We start from the raw sequence: 20,148 nt of genomic DNA on the forward strand, positions 1-20,148 counted from the left end.
ACTGCATTCATTACGCAGTGTTTCTGCAGCGATTTGATGCGCACATGTGCTGTCAAATCCCTGCAGAAATTTCTGCAGGGACACGACGCAGCGTGCGCACACAGTCTAAGGCTATGTGCCCACACTGCGGAAAATGCGCGTATTTTGCCGCGGATTTCTCACGGAAAAGCCACAGATTTTCCAGAAATCTGCAGCACAGCTACTCCCCAGCCATTTCTATGGCATTTGGGAAATGCTGTGCCCACGCTGCGGATTTTTCCGCAGCGGAAATCGTGTGAATTTTCGTGCGGAAAAATCTGCAGCATGTCAATTATTGTTGCGGATTTTCGTGCGGATTTTGCCTATTCAATTGAATTAAAAAAAAAAAAAACGCAAAATCTGCACCTATGAAAAGGTCATTAGCTTCTGACCCTTTGACGAGTCTCTGCTCCACATTTACGTACCTGCTCTTCCCTTCTTTCTATAGTGTTATCTCAGCTTGGCTCTGCTGTGAACAGACCCGGGCACAAACGGCCACACAAGAGTATGCGTCTAGCTCCGGCCTTACCGTTGCAAAAGCAGCAAGCCTTACCACAGCAGCATCCACCCCTACAAGTAATCAACCAAGTGTACAAACATAGGAAATATAAACTATTGCTTCAAAAACCTGTATGAAAGAGGAGGTAGAATGAAGGCTGCCCACAGGAACTTTGAGTACAAATAATTTGAGATTACAAATGCACAAAATGAGATGAAAATAGCAAAGATGAATGCATGTACAATAAAGTGCTGCATGTGAAATGCTTCAGCGGGAAGAGGGGAATTGCTACAATTTATAAAGGGTGCTACAGTGCACACATCCTATATCGCACCAGACATGCTCAAAGTACCGATATACTGTTATCTAGTTGAATGACCATGCCTGGAGAAGACAGTGTTAGAAAAACCTTATGGACCTACATCAACTACAGGGTATAAAGATTTGTGGAAATAGATTTGTAAACCTTTTGTTTTTAAATGCATGCATCATTAAAAATGTACTTTTTTAGTCTTCTAGTCCTATGTTTCACAGTACATAGCGGACTGAGGTGAAGGGGTATTCACATCTCGTCCATTCATGACATATCCGCAAGTAGGACCTGTCTTGAGAATCAGTATTCAAAAAAAGAAGAGAAAAGAACAATGCATATAGGGAGCACACCAGCCAAGAATAACCATTATTTTATTGATACAAAATACACATTAAAAATAAGTAAAGTCAGAGAATACCATACATTAGCCATTAAGAATCTATAAACACCCCATGAATATTGATAGTGGTGCATGAAAAACACACAACCATGACATTTTCACAGGGGGAATCAACAAATGGAGCACGTTTATTAATACAGCCTCTAAGGAAGGTCCTATATTCTGCTGAGTATCTGATGACAATGCAACCTTTAAATGCTGATTAGCAAAGGAAACATGGAATTAATATAAACCCAAGGGTTATATGCTGCAAAAAAAAAAAAAAAATCCAGCATGGTTATAATGGTGACCACATTTGTACCGAGAGACATTCCTATATATCAAAAAATTCTGGAAAGTCACCAAGTGACTATAATACTTAAAGAGAACCTGTCACCAGATTTGGGGCCTATAAGCTGCGGCCACCACCAGTGGGCTCTTATATACAGTGGAACCTCGATTTACGAGCATTTCGCTATACGAGCAAAGCTTGCTGTAAATTTGTAACTCCGTTTACGAGCAATTTTTCTCGTACAAGTAAATACTCACCGCACACGCTTCTGGTTCCGTACTTTATCCGCGCTCTGACCCTCTCTTGCAGTCCACACAAACACCCATTCATATTATGCTCACCTTACCTTCCATTCCATCACTGGCCTCATGGTTCTTGTAGTTCGCGGCTAATCATCGCGACGATGGAGGAACTTCTGCTGTCAGCCCCTACTCAAAGGCAGCACACTGACGAATCCGAGGCAAAGCGGCTCCTGCCTTTGATGTCAGCGCTCTGGCAGCGGAAGGTTCTCCATCTTTGCGATGGTTACCCGATGCATATCCTATACCGGCAAACTACAAGAACCATGAGGCCAGCGATGGAATGGAAGGTAAGGTGAGCATAACATGTATGCATGTATGTATTTATGCGTGTGTGGAATGGCACAATAGGGGACCAGGAAGGGACATTGAACAAGGTTGTGGACCGAATTGTCTGAGCTTGCATTATTTCCTATGGGAAATTTTACATTGCTAGACGAGTAACTTGGTTTACAAGCACAATCCCAGAACGGATTGTTCTCGTAAACCAAGGTTCCACTGTATAGCATTCTATCATGCTGCATATATGATGCCAGGCCGCTGTGTAGAACGTAAAAATCACTTTATAATACAACCCCTGGCAAAAATTATGGACTCACTGCCTCTGAGGATGTTAATTCAGTTTACTTTTGTTTTTTTAAAAAAAAAAAAAAAAAAAGGCAGATCATAGACATGGCACAAAACTAAAGTAATTTCAAATGGCACCTTTCTGGCTTTAAGAAATACTAAAAAAAAAATCATAAAAACATAATGTGCTAGCCAGTAACGGTCACTTTTCAAGACCAAACAGGGGGAAAAAAAATTATGGAATCATCCTGTATATTTTCATTCCCAAAACGAACACCTTAATCAAATAAGATTTGCTTGTTAGTCTGCATCTAAAAAGGAGTGATTACACCTTGGAGAGCTGTTGCACCAAGTGGACTGACCTGAACCATGGCTCCAACACGAGCAATGTCAATTGAAACAAAAGAGAGGATTATCAAACTCTTAAGAGGGTAAATCATCACGCAATGTTGCAAAAGATGTTGGTTGTTCACAGTCAGTTGTGTCTAAAATCTGGCTCAAATACTAACATGAGTAGGTTGTTAAAGGCAAACATACTGGTAGACCAAGGAAGACATCAAAGCGTCAAGACAGGAAACTTAAAGCAATATGTCTCCAAAACAGGAAATGCACAATGAAACAAATGAGGTGCGAATGGAAACTGGAGTGAATGTCTGTGACTGAACTGTAAGAAACCGCCTAAAGGAAATGGGATTTACATACAGAAAAGCTAAACAATAAAAAGATGACTGGCTGAACAGAACATGTAAATTTCCAGTCATTGATAATATGGGGCTGCATGTCAGGTAAAGGCACGGGGGAGATGGCTGTCATTACATCTTCAATAAATATCCAAGTTTGCATTATAATTTTGGACACTTTTCTTATCCCATCAATTGAAAGGATGTTTGGGGATGATTAAATCATTTGTCAAGATGATAATGCATCCTGCCATAGAGCAAAAACTGTGAAAACATTCCTTGAAAGAAGACACATAAGGTCAATGACATGGCGTGCAAATAGTCCGGATCTCAATCCAATTGAAAATCTTTGGTGGAAGTTGAAGAAAATGGTCCATGTCAAGACTCCAACCTGCAATGCTGATCTGGCAACAGCAATCAAAGAAAGTTGGAACAAGATTGATGAAGACTAGTGTTTGTCACTCATTAAGTCCATTCCTCAGAGACTGCAAGCTGTTATAAAAGCCAGAGGTGGTGCAATAAAATACAAGTGATGTATTGGAGTGTTCTTTTGTTTTTCATGATTCCATAATTTTTTCCTCATAATTGAGTGATTCCATAATTGTTTCCCCCAGTTTGCGCTTGAAAAGTAACCATTACTGGCTAGCACATTGTTTTCATGATTTTTTTTTTTATGTTTCTCAAAGCCAGAAAGTTGCCATTTGAAATGACTTTAGTTTGGGCTGTGTCTGTGATCTTGTTTACTTTTGTTTAAAAAAAAAAAAAATCTGAATGAACAGCCGAGAGCCAGGTGATTCCATAATTTTTGCCAGGGGTTGTACTTACCTAAACGATCGGTGCGGTGCTGACCGGTCAGATGGGGGTCTCCGTTCTCCAAGTCGGGTGCCTCCTCTTTCAGCCATCTTTGTCCTCCATCTTCTGAAGCCTGGGTGCATGACACGTCCTACGTCATGCACCCAGGCCGGCATTGAGGTCCCACACAGGCGCACTACAATACTTTAATATTCCCGGCTCAGGGCAGATCAAAAGTGCGCCTGTGCAGGACTTCAATGCCGGCGAGTGTATGACGTAGCACACATCATGCACCCAGGCTTCAGAAGAAGGACAAAGATGGCTGAAAGAGCAGGCGCTGCACCTGGAGAACGGAAACACCCATGTGACTGGTCTGCACCGCCCGTTAGGTGAGTATTATGAAGTGATTTCTACGTTCTACATAGCGACCTGGGCTCTTATATACAGCATGTTATAAACAGCATTCTAAGAGCCTACTGGTGGTGGCTGCAGCTTATAGGTCCCAAATCTGGTGACAGGTTCGTTCCTAGGTGGTTGTATCATAAATGGGGCACTGGTGGCATAATGTATCTTCTGACACGTATTACTGCTGGGGATGTGGCTTCATCAGGGAGAGGTATCATCAGTATTCATGAGGTCTTTCTGGATTTATAATGGCTAATGTATGTGTATTTTGTATCAATAAAATAATTATTTTTTTGGTGGTGTGCTCCCTTTATGCATTGTTCTTTTCTCCTATTTTGAAGACTAGTCTCAGAAGCATAGCCCACCTCCTCTATCATTATTGTTAATATTCAAAAGTGGGGCATCTCATATTGTATATTCCGTATCTTGAGAAGCAGCACACAACAAGAACAACCCGGTTCTTGAGATGGATGCAGCTCTTACCGGTGGGAACTATATCAAGCTCAAGAACGGGACCCCAGAGAGTTACAAATGTGTAAGAATTCATCTCCTCATTAAAATATGGGAGCATCAGGAGCCTTTTCTCCATCAGATGGATCCTTATCTGTTATACATTGTGGATATGTCAGTAGGTTTTCACTAATTAATCGGATTGCAACATAACATAGGGGCAGAGACTCTATTTCCCATGATGTATCACTTACTGAGCTGCTGCTTGTAGTTTCAATAAAATCAGTGTTTTATTAGTAAGAGATTATCAATTCAGGACTGGTATGCTTTGCAGTCTTCCTGCTCTTTTTTATTTTAACTCCGCCCCCAACCACTGATTGTCAGCTTATTGTGTACACTGTGCATAGGCTGAAGGAGGCCAATCACTGGTGAAGGTGGTGTTATACAGAGCGCATCATTCAGAGAACTAGTAGAACTGCAGCAGAGAAAAATGATTTTTATCCAAACTACACTAAGCAGGCCAGTATGATAGACCGCTAGAATCTGGATTTCTGTCCCTACATCATGCTCCTCTCAGATTAAAGGGAGTTTTTACCAAATGTTTGCTATGTAATATGACTTTTGAATACCGTAAATCTGAGTGAGCCCAACTTGATTGCAGAATCGGTAACTTTTCACTGATTTAGAACCACATTATTATATAGTGCCAATATATTCCGCAGCACTTTATATACATCAGCACACTGTCCCCATTGGGGCTCATAATCAAATTTCTCTGGAGGAAACCCACGGGAAGAACATATAAACTCCTTGCAGATAATGTTCTTGGTGGGATTTGAACCCAGGCGCTGCAAGACTGTAGTGCGGCTAACCACTGAGCCGCCGTGCCACCACATTGAAGCTAAAGGAAAGACAGAAGAGTTGCAGAGCACCAGTTGAGCTCACTGACAGACTCCAAGTTACCCTAATGCACTGTAGCTTTACCTGGGATCTCCCTGTGTTTGTGTGGTTTTCCTACTACTCTCTACAGATAGCCCTGACCCAGACCAGCACATTGCAGACATTGTTGGTGCTATAAAGGCTGGCATCAAATCTGTACAGATGCAGTCTATGTACTGTGATACGTATTGGCTGTAGAAGCTAAATGGGATGACATTTTTAATAATAAAAAAAAAGCATCAAACTTTACAGCAAACAGAAGATGTAAATTGTGATTTAAAACTAGTATGGGGTGTGATTGGACTAATAGTTAGGCTACATGACCCGTATGCACCAAGCTTTTTAGCAGGGCCATTGTCTGACCCTGTGTCCTAGACATGCCTTGCTTTGGTCCCACTGATGCTGCATGACTGCTCATTCATGTGTCTTTGTTGTGCATTGCATCTACGTCCAGTTTGCTTACGCTAAACATGTTGCATTGACATTTTTCTGACTATTTTGTCTCTTTCTTTTCCCTTCCTCCATCCGAATGTCCACAGTTGCAATTCTTGCAACATCAAATGCACCAAATGGCTATGGCAGCAGCACAAGCTCCGGCACCCCCTCAGCCTCATTCAGACAGATCAAAAAATAAGTGATGTGGACAGTACGGATAAACCTGGACCCCCCAACAGCCTGGACATCGGCCACCACTGACAAAGACACTGAATGGACTCATCAGCCAAAAATTGCCTTCTCTACAATAATTTTAAGTGTGTTTTAATATTGTAAATCAAGAATTTTAGAAAAAAAAAGTTTATTAAAAAATGAACTTTACATTATAAAAGTGACCATAGAAATTTCACAGCGGATGAGGTTTGTGTTGTCATAGATGCAGTAAAAGGACTGTAAGGCATCGCACAATAATGAATGTATAGAGCAGGCCAAACACACAGCAGAGGGATTGCTTTATTTAGTACAAAATGTGTCCATCTCTAACAAATACAACTTTTTACATGGTCATTACTGAAAAACAAAAGGTTTCTTTACTGTGTTTTAACGCTGAGCAGAACTTCATCCAGCAGCGCTCGCACTTCTTTGTGTCTGGAGACCGCCCGACTGATGCACTCCTGGAGCTTTTCTGCAGAAAGGGAGCTGCCGCCTGAGCAAAGAGAAAGGAACAAGGTGGATATGGTGCTAATGTAGGGCTACACTCCACCCAGAGGTATCAGCACATGTCCTCAGTACAGCAGAACAGAGGTTTCCAGTAAGTAAAGGTGCGAAGTTCAGATCCATGGAATATGAGCATGCAACCACAACGTCTAAGGCTACTTTCACAATCCGGAAAAAAACGGGTAAAACGGATCCGGTACCGCATCTGTTTTATCCCCATAGATTTGCATTGTTACCGGATTGTACCTGATGGCTTTGCGTTGCATCAGTTTTTTTCCGGATGCGGCAAAATTTATCAAAGCGGCGGCCGGAGGCAACGTGTCTTGCAACGTTTTTTTGTCCGGCAAAAAAAAAAACCGCATCCGGCCGCTGCGGCGCATTTTCAATGCATGCCTATGGACGCCGGATGCGGCGCGATGCGGAAAAAAACGCATCCGGCCGCCGCATGCGGTTTCTTCCACTGCGCATGCTCAGTAGCATGCCGCAACCGGAAAAAAACGGACCGGCCGCATGTAAAAACTTATGCAAAGGATGCGGTGTTTTCACCGCATCCGTTGCATAGGTTTCACAGCCGGATTGAGCCGCACGGCTCAAACCGGATGTGTGAAAGTAGCCTTACCGGAGGAAACAATCTGGAACCGTGGGGCAGAGCGGGACTATTCATTTGAAATAAATTATATATACACACAATATATAATATTACATAAACATACACACAATATTACCCATTCCGTACTCAGGCAAGTTGCTCAATGAAAGCGGCAACATGACTAAGCCCGGGTTCAGTTCATAAAGTAACTGTGATACTTTTACATTTGGTGGTGCACAAGTTGGATCCAAACCCATAATATAAAGTCAATGATACTTGACACTCCGATGGTATGAAGATCATTTCCCGTTTTTTATTATTATTATTATTATTATTATTTGCAATAAAAAATAAAATGTTTCGGCCACAACCACACCTTCACCAGTACTGTAATGTATACAAAAGAAACATACGCTATAATAACATAACTTCATATGTGGGAATGGTGCAAAATAACATGAAAATTAAAAAGGAAAGGAGAAAGATAAAATGGGCAGTCATGTGCAATGGGAAGACAAGAAAAAAAATGAAATGTAAAACTAGGATAAGAATATCAAATCCACATTGTGGATTTGATATTCTTATCCTGGTTTTCCATTTTGTTTTGTTTTTCTCGTCTTCCGATTGGACATATGACCTCCCATTTTATCTCTCTTTTTTACTTATGCATTTTTATGTTGTTTGGCAGCATTCCCACATAACTTATGATAAATTACTTTGTAATGCTTTTAGTATATAAGTTTCTTTTGTTACACTACAGTACCGATAAAGGTCTAGCGGTGATCGAAACGTTTAATTTGCATTGCAACGTCTTAACAGAAAAAAAAAAACTAAATTGGAAATTCTCTTCACTCCATCTATATCCTAAGCATTATTGACTTTATAAGGCCAGATTAAGACCACAATGCCAGGACTTGCTGAGGATCTCCAGATCTGAAACAACACATTTATGCTTATGAAATGTTTCATTTTGGTAAGAAAACTCAAGATCGATATGGTCTATACAAAAACTGAAATATGGCCGACTGACCCAGACCTAATGGAAAGAGCAACTCCCCCACTATTATAAATCTTGCCTATATTGGGGATCCCCAATCTGTAGCTTACAGCTGTCTGCAAGCTTGGTGTATTAACATCAGGTCTACCAAATCGTTGTGAAGAGCAGATCTCACGTAGTGACTTCTGTGTGTAGGCCCACATAGAAGAGCAGATCTGGATGTGCGTACACTGGGGAGATAAAGTAAGTGCTTAGTTGGCCGTTTGTTGATGCCAGATAGAGGGGTGCTTCACGCTGGATCCAATAATACCCAACGAGGGTAAAGTGAGAACCAATATATGCAAGAATACTGCCTCCACATGATTTCTGGGGGGAAAGCTTTGGCTGTCATTTTACTGACAAATTGGCTTTGGGTATCATTACTGTGGGGGAGGCAGTTGCTGGATGTCACTATTCAGGGGGACTTTGGATGTAGCTTGCAACCCTCTCAGACCTAGATATGGCTCTCAAGGTAAAGTTGGGTATCACTGGCCTATACGATATACAGTAGAGAGAACACATTTACTAAGGCCATATACTTTCATCTGGTATCACACTGAGTGATACTGATCACCAGGGCTGTGGAGTCGGTAAACCAAACCTTCGACTCAGACTCCTCAATTTCTCTTGCACCGACTCAGACTCCTACATATATTGCTTACAGTTAGGTGAAAAATTTATTGTAATACATGAACATGTGTATGTGAACATCAGACATTTAATAATTTTTATGATACAATAATCAAGATATTTGGATAGAACATAAAATATATTTATTGGAATACAACTTTAGAACACAAACTGTAATAAATTGTAAATATGTAATATACAGTAGATTACATATATATCTTGTGTGTGTATATATATATATATATTACATATTGTATTACATATTTACAATTTATTAGTTTTTTGTGTTCTAAAGTTGTATTCCAATAAATATATTTTATGTTCTATCTAAATATCTTGATTATTGTATCTTAAAAATAATTAAATGTCTGATGTTCACATTGTACTACAATACATTTTTCACTTAAATATAAGCATTATACTAAATGTTATTATTTAGTAAAATATTCAGCAGATTCTGCATTGCACTCCTGTCCCCAATTTAGTATATATTTTAGGAGTCAGTGCATTTTATACCGACTCCGACTCCACCAAAATGAGCTCCGACTCAGACTCCACAGCCCTGCTGATCACTACATCTGTGCAGACATTGCTGAGCAAATTACGAGATTCCATTGAAGTAGATACCTGTACCAAACTTAAAATTACAGTGAGTAGCATGCATTGTTAAACTTTTGGTGTAAAGTATGACATTTATGATTGCTTTTCCATCTAAAAGTCACAACAATCTCAAATATTTTAAACAGGTCATAACGGTCTCAAAAAACAAATATTGAAGAAATACATTTGTCTCAACCAGTTTTAAAATGCATACTTACAAATGGTGAAAACATACCGGATTTTTCGGATTATAAGACGCACTTTTCCTCCCAAAAATTTGGGAGGAAAATGAGGAGTGCATCTTAAAATCCGAATGTAGTTTACTAGGGGGTGGTGAAGAGGGGTCCAAAAGATGCAGGGGTAATGCTATGCGGTGTACTGCCTACTCTGGTCTGTGTGGCGCTGTTCTGTGCATCGGGCGGTGCGGCTCTGCTCTGTGCGGGGTTGGTGACGTCGCTCTGCTCTGCACGGAGCTGCTCTGTATGGCGGTCGGTCATTCTGAAGCGGTCGGCAGTCATGGCTTCAAATAATGGCGCCTAGAGTCAGCTCAAGCTCTCATCTGAGCATACGCCGACTCCAGACGCCATTATTTGAAGCCCTTACCGCCCACATCTTCAGAATGGCCGGTGACTCACCGCCTCCTGCCCCGCACAGAGCAGAGCCGCGTCACCAGCCCCGCACAGAGCAGAGCCACATCACCAGCCCCACACAGAGCAGAGCCACATCACCAGCTCTGCACAGAGCATCGCCCACAGTGAGTATCTGGGCCCTCCTCTGTACCACTGGCAGCATTGCAGTACTCCAGGACCACCCCTGCCTCCTGTGACCCCCACTCCGCTGCTGCCCCCTTTCCCTGATAAAACATCACCGCATTATAAAACTGACCCCATAGTTTTTTTTTTTCTCTACCTTTTTATCTCCAAATTTGGGGTGCGTCATATAATCCGGTGCGTCTTATAAAACGAAAAAAAAACCCCGGCATATTGAAGGGATTTTCCACTATTTATGAAATGTCTTCTAATTCCATCTTTATTCCAATTAAAAAGCTCACACCCCCCTCCTTCGTCGATGTCGTTCTAGTTGTGGAACAGCGCCGGCACGAGAAGTGAGTATAAAATGTGGCATGAGAAAGGGTTGTCCTAGTAGTGGACAATCCCTTTAACCCCTTAACGACCCATGACGTACTGGGTACGTCATAGATCGTGTGCCGGTAAGCCCCGCCCCCTGCCACCGGCAGGCGGCGGCGATCCGCGCACATATCAGCTGTTATCAACAGCTGACATGTGTGCCTGCTAGCCGCGGGTGGAATCTCTTCCACCCGTGGCCATTAACCCCTTACATTTCGCTGCCAAAATCTTGGCAGCGATATGTATATGGGCGCCGCCATGACAGTCACTTTCCCCGCCCCCACCGGAAGTCACGTGACATGATCACGTGACTTTCGGCGGTTGCCATGGTAGCACAGGGTCACGTGATGACGCCTGTAGCTAACATGACTCACTTCCTCTCAATGCCGGAATACAGCCGGCATTGAAAGTGAAGCAGCAAATCTGCAGTTCTCAGCTCTGTAGCTGAGATCTGCAGATAGGGCAGAGCGATCAGATTGCTGATCGCTATAGCCCCCTAGGGGGACTAGTAAAATAAAAAAAAAAAAGAAGTTTTAAAAAATTAAAAAAAAAATAAAAAAACCTAAAAGTTCAAATCACACCCCTTTCACCCCATTGAAAATTAAAGGGTTAAAAAAATAAAAAACACATTTGGTATCGCCACGTTCAGAAATGCCCGATCTATCAAAATATAAAATCAATGAATCTGATCAGTAAACGGCGTAGCGGCAAAAAAATTCCAAACGCCAAAATTACGTTTTTTGGTCGCCGCAAATTTTGCGCAAAATGCAATAACAGGCGATCAAAACGTAGCATCTGCGCAAAAATGGTACCGTTAAAAACGTCAGGTCGAGACGCAAAAAATAAGCCATGACTGAGCCTCAGATCCTGAAAAATGAGAACGCTACGGGTTTTAGAAAATGGCGCAAAACGTGCGCCACGTTTTTTGGACAAGCTTGTGAATTTTTTTTAACCCCTTAGATACAAGTAAACCTATACATGTTTGGCGTCTACAAACTCGCACCGACCTGAGGCATCACATAGATACCTCCGTTTTACCATATAGTGAACACCGTGAATAAAATATCCCAAAAACTATTGTACGATCACACTTTTTTTGCAATTTTTCCGCACTTGGAATTTTTTTGCCGTTTTCCAGTACACTATATGGTAAAACTTATGGTTTCATTTAAAAGTACAACTCGTCCCGCAAAAAACAAGCCCTCATATGGCAAGATTGATGGAAAAATAAAAAAAATTACGCCTCTCGGAAGAAGGGGAGCAAAAAACAAAAACGCAAAAACGGAAAGTGCCCAGGGGCTGAAGGGGTTAACAAGTGACATTTGACATACTGCTCTGCTATTTTCTAAAATTAGGTGGTGTATTGAATAACATTCGTTAAGTCACAATTTGTGCAAAAAAATATATTTTTTGCATTGATTTCCAAAATTTGTGCCTTCTGCAACAATGGGAAGTGCCCTGACATTTAAAAATATTAATCTGGCATAATTTGAACCTAAATTATCGTTATGATGCGACATTCAATACATACAGTCAGAGTATTGTAATGACTTGTCACAAATCACGCCTATTGTGATAAACGTGAACCCGTGTGTTATGTTTGGTGCATCTTGCGTGACATTAGACACTTGGGTGTGGAGCATCTAACAATGCACCAAAGGCAATGTCCCTTTTCCTTCACACTTTAGTCCAGTAACGCACACAGATCGACTGTTATTTGATTTGTGCCTAAAATAAAACAGCATCTTACATGAGATTTCTGGATTAACCACATTAGTAAACGTCAGTAGTTTTCTAAGTGTTATTGAATGTTGACTGTGATGTGGTCCCAATGATTCTCGCATGAATTCAGCGCCTGGAGATTCCCTACATGACTACACACGCACTGTATTTGCTTTTATAGCTGTATGATGAGGTTCACTACAATATGGGTTAAGCTGAAGGGATTGTAAGCAGCGGTGATGATACATTGGGATGCAATAAAATTTCAGCATATAACATCACCCTGCTAATGGAAAAAAACGCACCTTCTTCAAATGAAGCGGTTGTCGGCTATTTTACCACCAGAGCTTCTAAATTCTGTGAGGGGGTTGTGACAGTTTCCTTATCTTCAGAGGGTACAAAGTTCTGAATTTATCATTAGTTCGGTGCCTCAAACCACGCTTTATTTCTGAAGTTCTTCTGTGACCCGTTTTATATATTTGGAGGGACAACTTCTCCTGCTCAACATCAAGTCCTGACTATCCACAAAGAACAAAACTATTTCTTAGGCCTCCTTCACACATCCATTGTTAAACACGTTCATGGAAAGATAGTACCGGTGTCATCAGTGATTTGGATCTGTGTGTCCATTTTCACCATCCATGTGTCATTAGCCGTTTCCAAGGATAGATCATTAACTAAATAGATGACTGAGCTTCTCCTATACTTTGCAATGTTAAAGGGAACCTGTCAGCAGAAATTTTGCCCTACACCTAAAAGTTTCCCCTTCTGCAGCTCCTGGGCTGCATTCCAGCAAGGCTCCTATAGTTATTCTGCCCCCTTTTAGATCAAAATAAATAGTTTATAAAGTGGTACCTTTCAGTTTGAAAATCTTGTTAATGGTACACGGGGTCGGGCTGTCTGCTGTCCGTTACTGTCCCTCCTGCCGCTTTAGGCCGTCCCCCAACGCTCATTTACATACCTCAGGACGCCGCCCAGTGCGTCCGATGTCTCGCACATGCGCCGTGCCACTGTAGCGGGACTGTGCACAGTGGGACCGCTGGTGACTTTGCGCAGGCACGAGATTATGGGAGGTGCTGTGATTTTCATCAGTAAGCTCTCGCCCATAATCTCGTACCCGCGCTTTCCCCTCTGCCTCCACCGTTCTGCGCATGCCCTGACCAGATGATCGGTGGTGTCCTGCTCTGCTCCTTCCATCTATTTCCTGCTCCAGGGCTAGATGGGAAAGAAGTGACATTGGGTCATCTGACCAGGGCATGCACAGAACGGTGGAGGCAGAGGGGAAAGCGCGGGCACGAGATTATGGGCAGGAGCTTACTGATGAAAATCACAGCACCGTCCATAATCTCGTGCCTGCGCAACGTCACCAGTGGTCCCACTGTGCACAGTCCCGCTACAGTGGCACGGCGCATGCGCAAGACATCGGATGCACTGGGCGGCGTCCTGAGGTATGTAAATGAGCATTGGGAGACGGCCTAAAGCAGCAGGAGGGACAGTAACGGACAACAGACAGCCCGCCCCCGTGTACCATTAACAAGATTTTCAAACTGAAAGGTACCACTTTATAAACTATTTATTTTGATCTAAAAGGGGGCAGAAAAACTATAGGAACCTTGCTAGAATGCAGCCCAGGAGCTGCAGAAGGGGAAACTTTTAGGTTTAGGGCAAAATTTCTGCTGACAGGTTCCCTTTAAATACATACAGCACACCGATGTCATCCATGTGCTGTATGTGGTTTCCCTAACCCATAGACTTGTATTGGCAGTTGTCATCTGTGCTGACAAAAAAAGAAAAAACAACAAAACGGACACACTGCGTAAAACCTCAGACATGTGAAAAGCAACAGAGAGTATAATGGTTACATGTGGTAATGATGAAAAAAAACTATACCGCAAGCACTGGAAACACGAACATGTGAAGGGGGCCTTGTTAGGGTTTGCTATGCAGCTGTCATGCTCCTGTCAGGAGAGCAACCGGCCGGTCCGGGCAGTGCAATGTGGGAGTCACGCACAAATGTGCCTCCAGCCTCACCTACCTCGGACATACACATTGTCTTTTACTACAGGAGTTACATCTAGTTCTTGTTTATATCTGCCAAGTTAATCGGTGGCTTTGAAGACATTTTATTTTTAATCAGGAGTTTATAACTTTCATGTTGCCTTTTGTCAGTATTAGGCTAAGTTCACACTTCCGTTGTTTTGTATCAGTCACAATCAGTAGCCTTGAGGAATTACGGTATCCTGCAAAATATTTTGCAGGATTCCAGTTTTTCCCCATAGACTTCTATTAGCGACGGATTGTGACTGATGATGCTGCGTTGCATCCGCTGCGTCGCGGTCAGTCGTTTTTTGACTGACCGCTGGGCGGGAGCAACGCAGCCTGTAACATTTTTTGTGCAGTGGAATCCGTTGGATTTCGCTGCGCATACGCTCTCTGGCTCCCCGCACAGGTAACCAGGATAAACATCGGGTTACTAAGCAACACGCTTTGGTTAGTTACCCGGTATTTACAGTGGTTACATGTGCAGGGAGCCCGCGCTAAGCGGTGTATGCTGGTAACCAAGATAAATATCGGGTAACCAAGCAAAAAGTGCTTTGCTTTTACCCGATATTTACCCTGGCTGTGCACGGAGCCAGACACTTCACCGCTCAGCTCTGCCCCCTCCCGCACTCAGCATGTACACACACTCAGGCTATGTGCGCACGTTGCGTACTTCACTGCAGAAATTTCTGCAACGATCTGAAGAGCACATGTGCTCTTTAAATCGCTGCAGAAATGTCTGTAGTGAAAAAAAAAAAAAAAGCCGATTCCATGCGCTCTGCCTGCAGCTCCTGCCATAGACAGAGCAGGAGCTGCCGGCAAAGCGCAGGAAAGAAGTGACATGTCACTTCTTTTTGCGCAGCGCTTCGGCAGTAGCCGAAGCGCTGCGCTCTTAAACGCCACGTGCGCACGGCCCCTGCACAATCTCCATAGATTGTGCTGGGGACGCAGGACGCATGCAGTTACGCTGCGCTACAAAGCGCAGCGTAACTGCATGTATTTACGCAACGTGCGCACATAGCCTCACACTTACACTCACACTCACTTGTCCTGCAGTCCCCGCGGCACTAACGTCCACCCACCCCGAACTCCGCCCCCTCGCGCTCCGCCCCCCGCACACAGCATGTATACAGAGATAGATATATTATATATATATATATATATATATATATATATATATATATATATATATATACATACACACACACACACACACACACACACACACTCTCACACTCACCTGTCCTGCAGTCCCAGCGGCACTGACGTACTCCATGCCATGGCCCCGCTCGGCTCCACCCACCCCGAACTCCGCCCCCCGCACACAACGGAATCCGACAAAGAATTCTGTTCTTTGTCATCTGTTGTCATCCGTTGTACAGCGCATCAGTCACATGCGTCAAGCGACGCATGTGACTCATGCAAAACAACGGAAGTGTGAACTTAGCCTAAGGCTGCCTTCACACTTGCGTTGTTTTACATCAGTCACAATCCGTCGCCTTGAGGAATTATGGTATCCTGCAAAATATTTTGCAGGAATCCGTTTTTCCCATAGACTTCTCTTAGTGACGGATTGTGACTGATGGCCTTGTGTTGCATCCGCCGCGTGACGGATCAGTCGTTTAGTGACTGACCGTCAGGCGGGAGCAACGCTGAATGTAACGTTTTTTGGAGCGACAAAAAAAAACCCCCACACTCCACAGGATTCCGTCGCCATCCGTCAAGAGCTGTAATGGATGTCTATGGTGCTGAATTCCACCGTAATCAGTCACACGATGGAATCCAGTGCTGGATTCTGTCATGCTCTACTGAACATGCCCAGCATTTGGCACACCCATTGGCCTGTCCCAAACACAGACGGATCAGTCAAAAAACGGACACACAGCGGATGTAACAGACGGAACGGATCAGTTTTTTCACATGATTCCTGTGAACGGAATCCTGTAAAATAACACATCCGTTGCGTCAGTTGACATCTAAAAATCGACGGATCCGTCATTGCGTCGCAACGATGGACTTGACGGATTTAAAACAACTCAAGTGTGAAAGCAGCCTTACTGTTTCCGAAAAGGAACGCATGGGGTCAGTTATCACTCTTATGCATATCTAGACCTACATTCTGGATATACATAGGCAATTGACTTATCCAAACTTACAGTATAAAGAAAGCTGGGTTGCATGTCTGTAAAATGCAGATCTTCAGATCTGGAGATGCAACCTGGCCATTAGGTCTCCTGACCCCAGCCGTTTCACATACAGTGCCTACAAGTAGTATTCAACCCCCTGCAGATTTAGCAGGTTTACACATTCGGAATTAACTTGGCATTGTGACATTTGGACTGTAGATCAGCCTGGAAGTGTGAAATGCACTGCAGCAAAAAAAAATGTTATTTCTTTTTTTATTTTTTTCTAAATTGTGAAAAGTTTATTCAGAGGGTCATTTATTATTCAACCCCTCAAACCACCAGAATTCTGTTTGGTTCCCCTAAAGTATTAAGAAGTATTTCAGACACAAAGAACAATGAGCTTCACATGTTTGGATTAATTAGCTCTTTTTCCAGCCTTTTCTGACTAATTAAGACCCTCCCCAAACTTGTGAACAGCACTCATACTTGGTCAACATGGAAAAGACAAAGGAGCATTCCAAGGCCATCAGAGACAAGATCGTGGAGGGTCACAAGGCTGGCAAGGGGTACAAAACCCTTTCCAAGGAGTTGGGCCTACCTGTCTCCACTGTTGGGAGCATCATCCGGAAGTGGAAGGCTTATGGAACTACTGTTAGCCTTCCACGGCCTGGATAGCCTTTGAAAGTTTCCACCCGTGCCGAGGCCAGGCTTGTCCGAAGAGTCAAGGCTAACCCAAGGACAACAAGGAAGGAGCTCCGGGAAGATCTCATGGCAGTGGGGACATTGGTTTCAGTCAATACCATAAGTAACGTACTCCACCACAACGGTCTCCGTTCCAGACGAGCCCGTAAGGTACCTTTACTTTCAAAGCGGCATGTCAAGGCTCGTCTACAGTTTGCTCATGATCACTTGGAGAACTCTGAGACAGACTGGTTCAAGGTTCTCTGGTCTGATGAGACCAAGATCGAGATCTTTGGTGCCAACCACACACGTGACGTTTGGAGACTGGATGGCACTGCATACGACCCCAAGAATACCATCCCTACAGTCAAGCATGGTGGTGGCAGCATCATGCTGTGGGGCTGTTTCTCAGCCAAGGGGCCTGGCCATCTGGTCCGCATCCATGGGAAGATGGATAGCACGGCCTATCTGGAGATTTTGGCCAAGAACCTCCGCTCCTCCATCAAGGATCTTAAGATGTGTCGTCATTTCATCTTCCAACAAGACAACGACCCAAAGCACACAGCCAAGAAAACCAAGGCCTGGTTCAAGAGGGAAAAAGCAAGGTGTTGCAGTGGCCTAGTCAGTCTCCTGACCTTAACCAATTGAAAACTTGTGGAAGGAGCTCAAGATTAAAGTCCACATGAGACACCCAAAGAACCTAGATAACTTGGAGAAGATCTGCACGGAGGAGTGGGCCAAGATAACTCCAGAGACCTGTGCCGGCCTGATCAGGTCTTATAAAAGACGATTATTAGCTGTAATTGCAAACAAGGGTTATTCCACAAAATATTAAACCTAGGGGTTGAATAATAATTGACCCACACTTTTATGTTGAAAATTTATTAAAATTTAACTGAGCAACATAACTTGTTGGTTTGTAAGATTTATGCATCTGTTAATAAATCCTGCTCGTTTGAAGTTTGCAGGCTCTAACGTATTTGCATCTTATCAAACCTGATAAATCTGCAGGGGGTTGAAGACTACTTGTAGGCACTGTAGCACTAGGAGGCAGTTAGCGATGGAATATGTGCAGCTCCAGAGTATTATTCCTGGCAGTATAACCAGATGGTTATTTATTGTTTACCTTTCCATCAATAAAGGGTATAGGCTAGGCTTCAGATCGTCAGCTCATTGCGCTTCTGCTACTGTAAGGCTATGTGCACACGTTGCAGATTAGGTTACAGACATTTCTGCACCAAATCTGCATCTCCTGGCAGAAGAAAAAATGCGTTTTTGGTGTGGTTTTTGCATGCGTTTTTTCTATTCATTTTTCATGAATTTGGCCTGGTAAAAACGCTAAAAGAATTAACATGCTGAAGTTTATTTTTTAAACCTAATCTGCAAGGAAAAAATAAGCAACAACATGCGCCCAGCACTTCAGAATTTGTCATCAACATTGCTGGCATAAGGATAGGCATACAATTTTATGGCAAAACTGCACCCAAAAACGCAGTGTGTACACATAGCCTAATACTCTCAGCAAGCTCTGCCTCTGGCTGGCCACACATGCTGGGAGTTGTAGTTTTCCACAGCTGCAATGCCACAGGTTGGACATCACCATTCTTGGATAATTGAACCTGGGATCTACGAGCCCCAATAAATGACGGTTCCTCTCTCGGTAATTTTCTGTTTCTCTGAACACTTGTCACTTGTGCATTCTTTGTAGTTTTTTTTCCTTAAGATGACCTTTCACATTACCTGGTTTCCGAATTGTACACAACTTCCCATCGTCGTCTGTCACAACAGTCAGAAGTCCTGTGGCCAGACTTTCTTCTTCACCAGTTGGGTCCACAATTATGTACGTACTGGAAAGGAAGAAAACGAGTCCGGGTTGGCCTATTGTATGTATACTATATCAGCCAGTGTCATAAGCACAAACCACCGCAAGAATTGAGAAAAAGACAAATCCACAATATATTGTGAATGTATTGTGTAAATATATTTGATCAGTATTTCCAATCTTTGCTGCACTTTAAGGCTATGTGCGCACAGTGCATTTTTAGGGTGTGTTTTTCGGCTCTAAACTGCATGACTTTGCTTCCCCTGCAAAGCGTATGAGTTTTCATTTTTGCTCTCCGCACACAACTTCTTTTTTTTTTTTGTTGCGTTTTTGAGCTGAAGAAAAGAAAAAAAATGGTCATGTCAATTCTTTTCTGCGTTTTACTGCGTTTTCCACCCATGCAATGCATTGGAAAAACGCAGAGATCAAAAACGCAGCAAAACGCACTGAAACGCGGAAAAACGCATGCGTTTTTACCGATGCGGCTTTTGCCGCGGGTGCATTTTTGTGCGTTTTTTGCAACAACAAACGCACAAAAACGCAGTGTCAAAAAAACTCAGTATGCGCACATAGCCTAAATGCACCTCCAGGTAATGGGGAGTCAATAGTCTTGTTCTGCTTTATATCCAAATAGCTCGTTAACACCTTAGGCTAGTTTCACACTACGTCTTTTTAACATCCGCTGAAAACGTTTTTTTAGCGGAAGTACGGATCCTGCTTTTACAGCAAATAACGTATGCAAACGCATATGTTATTTTGCAGGATCCTGCACTGGATGTTTAGGGGCGGGCATTGGAGTCATGTGATCGGGAGTGAGGGGAACTAGACTGGGAGGAGGCTTCTGACAGCTGCAGACGCTGGTAACCAAGGTAAACATCGGCCTTGGATACCCGATATTTATCTTGGTTACGAGTGTCTGCAGCTGCTAGGAGCAGGGCTGCCTGCACGCGTAACCAACGTAAACATCGGGTAACTAAGAGAAGTGGTTAC

At 43.1% G+C, this 20,148-nt stretch overlaps 2 protein-coding genes across 2 annotated transcripts in view; one reads left to right on the forward strand and one right to left on the reverse strand.

Annotated features, from left to right (window-relative positions):
* The window catches only part of SUPT20H (SPT20 homolog, SAGA complex component), a 192,520-nt gene extending 185,871 nt beyond the window's left edge, over positions 1-6,649 (forward strand). Inside the window, 2 exon segments of the mRNA XM_075337317.1 lie at positions 467-594; positions 6,173-6,649. Of these exon segments, the coding sequence (XP_075193432.1) occupies positions 467-594; positions 6,173-6,271 (227 nt within the window). The 3' untranslated portion in view covers positions 6,272-6,649.
* EXOSC8 (exosome component 8) overlaps positions 6,377-20,148 on the reverse strand; it is a 72,008-nt gene continuing 58,236 nt past the window's right edge. The window contains exons 10-11 of the mRNA XM_075337319.1: positions 19,077-19,183; positions 6,377-6,774 (exon numbers count right to left, since the gene is read on the reverse strand). Of these exons, the coding sequence (XP_075193434.1) occupies positions 6,659-6,774; positions 19,077-19,183 (223 nt within the window). The 3' untranslated portion in view covers positions 6,377-6,658. The remainder of the gene's footprint in view (positions 6,775-19,076; positions 19,184-20,148) is intronic.

This window comes from Anomaloglossus baeobatrachus, chromosome 2 (genome assembly GCF_048569485.1).
Source record: "Anomaloglossus baeobatrachus isolate aAnoBae1 chromosome 2, aAnoBae1.hap1, whole genome shotgun sequence".
In the NCBI taxonomy this organism is placed as follows: Eukaryota; Metazoa; Chordata; class Amphibia; order Anura; family Aromobatidae; genus Anomaloglossus; species Anomaloglossus baeobatrachus.